Source organism: Chlamydomonas reinhardtii, assembly GCF_000002595.2.
Source record: "Chlamydomonas reinhardtii strain CC-503 cw92 mt+ unplaced genomic scaffold scaffold_51, whole genome shotgun sequence".
NCBI lineage: Eukaryota > Viridiplantae > Chlorophyta > Chlorophyceae > Chlamydomonadales > Chlamydomonadaceae > Chlamydomonas > Chlamydomonas reinhardtii.
The window spans coordinates 5,980-11,225 of record NW_025061564.1 but is presented as its reverse complement, the minus strand read 5'-3'; the positions used below and the strand labels follow the sequence as shown (position 1 = coordinate 11,225).

General features: G+C 70.5%; 1 protein-coding gene across 1 annotated transcript in view; it reads right to left on the bottom strand.

Moving 5' to 3' along the window:
- Positions 1-2: 2 nt before the first annotated feature.
- The window catches only part of CHLRE_51g761597v5 (uncharacterized protein), a gene marked incomplete at its 3' end in the record, with an annotated part of 8,248 nt that continues 3,004 nt past the window's right edge, over positions 3-5,246 (bottom strand). The window contains exons 4-10 of the mRNA XM_043073070.1: positions 3,416-5,181; positions 3,011-3,069; positions 2,189-2,556; positions 1,831-2,005; positions 1,374-1,490; positions 834-1,007; positions 3-386 (exon numbers count right to left, since the gene is read on the bottom strand). Coding sequence (XP_042914004.1) covers positions 3-386; positions 834-1,007; positions 1,374-1,490; positions 1,831-2,005; positions 2,189-2,556; positions 3,011-3,069; positions 3,416-5,181 — 3,043 coding nt within the window. The remainder of the gene's footprint in view (positions 387-833; positions 1,008-1,373; positions 1,491-1,830; positions 2,006-2,188; positions 2,557-3,010; positions 3,070-3,415; positions 5,182-5,246) is intronic.

The following is a 5,246-nucleotide window of genomic DNA, read 5'->3' as shown; positions in this document are numbered from 1 at the left end:
CCAGCACCACCACCACCACCGGGGCTCGCAGGCCGACTCTTCGCATCCACACCACCGCCGCCGCCGCCGCCGCCAGTGGGGCTAGCCGGCCGGCTCTTGCTCCTCGGCCCGCGGCCGCCGCCGCCGCCGCCGCCGCCCGCCGCCACCGCCGCCAGCAGCGCCGCCAGCGGCCCGCCCGCCACGTCCGCCGGCGGCGCGGTGGCGGCGGCGTGCTGCGCGGGGTCGGCCCAGGGCGGCACCACGGCTCGGCAGCAGCCGCAGGCGGCGGCCCAGGGCCGTATGTCCTCGCCGCCGGGTGCGCCCTCCAGCGGCGCTGTGAGGCCCAGTAGCAGGCGGTGCAGCTCCAGGGGGGCCACACCGGCGGCCAGGGCCGACATGACCGCGGCCTGTGTTTTTGGGGATTTGGGGCATTCATAATTCACGACGAATGATTTGAAGGGGGGAGGATAAGAGCAAGACAGAATTAACAGCAGAATAATGGAGCAAAAGGGTACAAGCAAGGGTACCAGCAATTGGCCACTGGGACGCTGGCGAGCAGTCTTTTCCAACGTCTCAGTGTTGAGGAGGTGATGAGTCACAGGTGAGCCTTCCTCCCAGCCCGCCACAGCCCCACGACAGCCACAGCCCAGCATGAATGGCTACCCCCGTCCCCCCGTTGTGATTTGATCGCTCCGTTCTCCACATGGACGGCTAGCCGCATCCCCACCCCCCACCCCACCCCACCCCACACACAAACCCACACGCTCTTTCTCTCCCCCTTCCCCGTCTTTTGCATTGGGTTCGGTTGAGCTTGGACTGGTATCTGCAACCCCCCACCCACCCCTTCCCCCCACCTGCTGGCTGGGCTCCGTGAGCAGCTCCCCCAGTGCGCCCAGCCCGCGGCGCGGCCGCGGCGTGCGCGCCCGCACCTCACCCGCCAGCGCCGCCGCCTGCCCCTCGGCGGCGGCGGCGCGGGCGGCGGCCAGCGCGGCGTCGGTGCGCGCGTCCGCCAGGTCCGCCTCTAGCTCCTGAGGGGTTGGAGGAGGGGAGTGGAGGGAAGGAGGAGGAGGGGGAGGGGTTACATTCATGATTAGCTAAGAAAGTGGTAGACGGGCGGGGAGGGAGGGCGAGAAGGAGTGAGGCGGGCTGAGGCGAAAGGAGAGGTGTGGGATCTTGTGTCCTTGTGCTGTGCAGTCATGCACACGCACACGCACCCCTTTTACTTGTGCTCTTCAGACGCACACACAGACACAGACACAGACACAGACACAGACACACACATACATACATACAAACACATACACACACACGCACGCACGCACGCACGCACACACACACACACACACACAAGCACACAAGCACACACAGCCGCACACGCCAGCTCGCCCCCTCACCGCCAGCTGCTGCCGCGCCGCCTCCAGCTCCTCCCGTGCCGCCTCGTGCGCGTCCCTCAGCGCCCCCAGTGCCGACCCCAACGACTCCACCTCGCCCTCAGCAACCACCTTGCGAAGCTGGGGGGGGGGGTGGTGGGTTTGGAGGGAAGGGGGTTGAGGGGGGTTAAAAACAATGGGAACCGGACACAAGCAGGGGAAGGGATGGGCGGTTGAGGTGGCCGCCGTTCAAGACGGGGTGAGTCAACGAGCGCGAGGTGTTGCAATAGTGGTACATACAAGGGTTGGGGGGAGGGGTGCGTGGCGCATGGGAGCGCCAGGTGTACATGTGAGGATGAGGACGGTAGAGGTCGCCGTTGCGCAGCGCACCCACAATCCCAGCCCCGCACCTCCATACCTTCAAGGTCTGCTGAACCCCGTCCCCCAAACCCCACCCGCCCACCCACACTCTGCCACGCACCCTGCTGAGCTCGGCCTTGGCCGCCGCCGCCGCCTCCGCCGCCTCCCGCTCCTTCACCAGCAGGTGCTGGTTCTGGTGGAAGGCGGAGGACAGGTTCTGGCGCAGCGCGTCCGCCTCCAGCGAGGCGCGGGCGGCGGCGGCGGCGGCCTCGCGCCGCACCGCGGCCAGCTTGGCCCTGTGTGTGGGGTAAACAAAATGCGTGGGTGTGATGGGGTGAGGCGCTACACCACCACACCACAACAGCTCGCATATGCGGCTGCAGTTTCTCCTTGCAGCGCGACTGTTTCCTTACGGGATTGGCCCAACGTTAACCCCCTTCCCCCCCGCCTCCCCGCCTCTCCCTCTCCCCCCTGCTCACCGTGCCGCCTGCCTGTCCGCCAGCGCCGCCGCCATCAGCTGCCGCGCAGTGGCCCACACGCCGTGGAGCAGGTGCGCGCGCTCCACACTGGACACACCCACCTGCAGGCCAGTGGTGGTGGTGGTGGTGGTGGTGGTGGTGGTGGTGGTGGCGGTGGTGGTGGTGGTGGTGGTGGTGGTGGTGGTGGTGGTGGTGGTGGTGGTGGTGGTGGTGGTGGTGGTGGTGGTGGTGGTGGTGGTGGTGGTGGTGGTGGTGGTGGTGGTGGTGGTGGTGGTGGTGGTGGTGGTGGTGGTGGTGGTGGTGATGTGTTCGTGATGAATCAATAAGTGAAGGCGTAGCCAGGGACAGTGGTATAGCGCGTTTTCATTCTTTTTGGGGGGGGGCGGGGCAGCCATTCATGTGGAGCACGGAGCGTCTAAATCACGTGTTCCAAGTGCTGACGCTGGAGGCGGGAAGCGGGAGGTAGAGGGGGGTTGTGTGCCCGAGCCCAATGAGTACTTTCCCATCATCAGAAAGCCCACCCAGTCAAAATGCAAGACGAGGGGAGGTAGGGAGGTCAGCAGTCCATGATGGCAGACCGTGAAGGAAGACGGTCATGTCCCCACGCCCCCCGCACCCTCGCAACAACCACCCCTGTAGTTATGAATTAACGACTCCGTTCTTCCCCGGCGAACTCCCCGCCCCTCCACACCCCAAGCATCGGCCACGCTCTCCTCCTCGCTCTATTGCATTGGGTTTGGTTTAGTTTGGGCTGGTGTCTACCCCCCCCACACACACACACACACACAGGCCCCCAGGCCCCCGGTGTGTGTGGCCGCCCACCTGCAGCACCAGGCCTTGTACGGCGGTGCCCAGGGCCGCCTGCTGGCCGGTGATGGCGGCTGCAGGGGGGGAGGGGAGGAGGCGGGGAGGGGGGAAGGGTTACATGCATAACTAGGGAGGGGGAAGGGGGCGGGGTTTGCAAGGTTAAGGCCACGGACACGGGGTCAAGGGGTAAGGTGGGGAGGGTAGAGAACAGCACCAGCTGGGGATGCGGCCCTGTAGGACACACGCGATCGCCCCAATACCCACATAACCGAACTCCCCGCCCTCCCCCTCCCCGCCCCCCCGGGTAACGCTTGATGTTCCCCAAGATGGTCTACTGTCTACCATTTCCTTAACTAGTCATGATTGCAACACCCCCCCCCCCCCCCACACACACACACACACAACCGCAGCGCTCCTCACCCTCCGCCACGTATCCGTCCTCGTCACGCGGCAGCAGCGGCTGGAACGCCACGTCATCCTCGCTGAACGGCGCCACGCCCGGGCGAGGTCCAACCACCCAGCCACCGCCGCCGGCTGTAGCACCAGCACCATTAGCGCCAGCACCATTAGCACCAGCACCACCGGCACCGGCTGTAGCAGCGGCCGACGCGCCGCCGTACAGCGGGCCCAGGCTCATAGTGCTGTTGCTGTTGCTGGTGGTGGTGAAGGTGGTGAAGGTGGTGTGTGAGTTGCCCGCGGCCAGGCCGGTGGTGGTGCCAGGCCGCGCCGCGCCGGGGCTCGTGCTGCGCACCCCGCCGGACGCCTCCCCAGCCGCAGCCGCCCCGGGCGCCCCACCCGCCGCCGCCGCCACCGCCGCCACCTGCCGCAGCATCGCAGCCGCCACCTCCCAAACGTCCTCCCGCGACGGCGTGCCGCGGGCAGCGGCACCGCCGCCACCGCCACCCGCTCCACCTCCTCCCCCTCCGCCGCCGCCGCCGCCTCCGCCGCCGGCTCGCGCCGCCGCCGCCGCCTGCTGCTGCAGCCCTCGAAAGGCCTGCTGCAGCGCCGCCAGACTGGAGGAGTCGGGCTTGGCGGCGCGCGGCGGCGAAAAGCCGCGCGGCGGCGCGGCGGCGGTGCCAGCCAGGATGTGCTCAATGGTCACCACCTGCCCCGCACGAGCCTGCTCCAGCAGTGCGCTGGTGGGCGTCATGGCACACGGCGGCGGCGCCGCCGCCGCCGCCGCTGCCGCCGGCTGCGGCGGAGGGCCCGCCTCGAGGGCGCTTGCCACCCAGGCGGATACGGCAGCGGCCGGGCTGCCGCTGTCAGCGTCGCTAAAGCGGCTGGCGGCGTAGGGCGTGGCGGCGGACGGCGGCCCACTGCCGCCGCCGCTACCGCCGCCGCCGCCGCCGCCGCCGCCGCTACCGCCGCCGCCAGCCATCACGGCGCCGTCAGACGCGGTTCGGAAGTACTGCTTGCCGGCCGGGCCGCCGGCGCCGGCGCTGGCGGACGAATGCGGCGCCAGCGGCGGCGGCGCCGTCAGCGCTCCGGCGCCGCCGGCAACGCCGCTGTACGACATACTGCCGCTGGCGGCGGCGGCGGCGGCGGCGGCGCCTGCCGCCGCCGACGACGGGTTGGGGTTGGTGGTCGCGCTCATGACGCGGGGGGAGTTGCGGGGGGAGCGGCGGGGCGAGGCGCGCGGCGGCAGTTTGGCGAGGTATGCGGTGGCTGGGCCGTACAGCGCGGAAGGGTAGGGGATGAGGCCGCCAGTGCGCGACTGCACACTGCCGGGCCGGCTGAACGCCGCCGCCGACGCCGCCGCCAGGGCCGACGGCGACGCCGCCGCCGCCGACGCCGGCCCGCCGCTGCCAGAACCAGGCGCCGGCTCCGCCGCCGGCTGTAGCAGCAGCTCGCCGCCGCCTGACAGGTTCGCCACCACCACCGAGCCACCAGACACCAGGCCGCCGCGAGTAAGCCATGCCGCCGTCGCCGCCGCCGGCGGGCCGTTCGCACCATTGGCGCCGTTGGCGCTGTTGGCGGCCGCCGCCGCTGACACTGGGTCGCCCATGTGCGGCCCGCCGTTGGCGCCCCCCGGTCCCGCCTGGCCGCCCGCCAGGTGTGCGGCGGCGGCGGCGGCGGCGGCGGCGGCGGCGGGGCCGCCGGGGAGCGGGTCGAGCTCGATGGAGTGGCGCTTGGGGGCCGCCGCCGGCGCGGGGTGCGCGTGCGGGCCGTCCTCACCGGAGGCGGAGCTGTCGGTGCTGACCAGCCCGCCGGCGGACAGGGGGTGGTGGTGGGGGTGGTGGGGGTGGGGGTG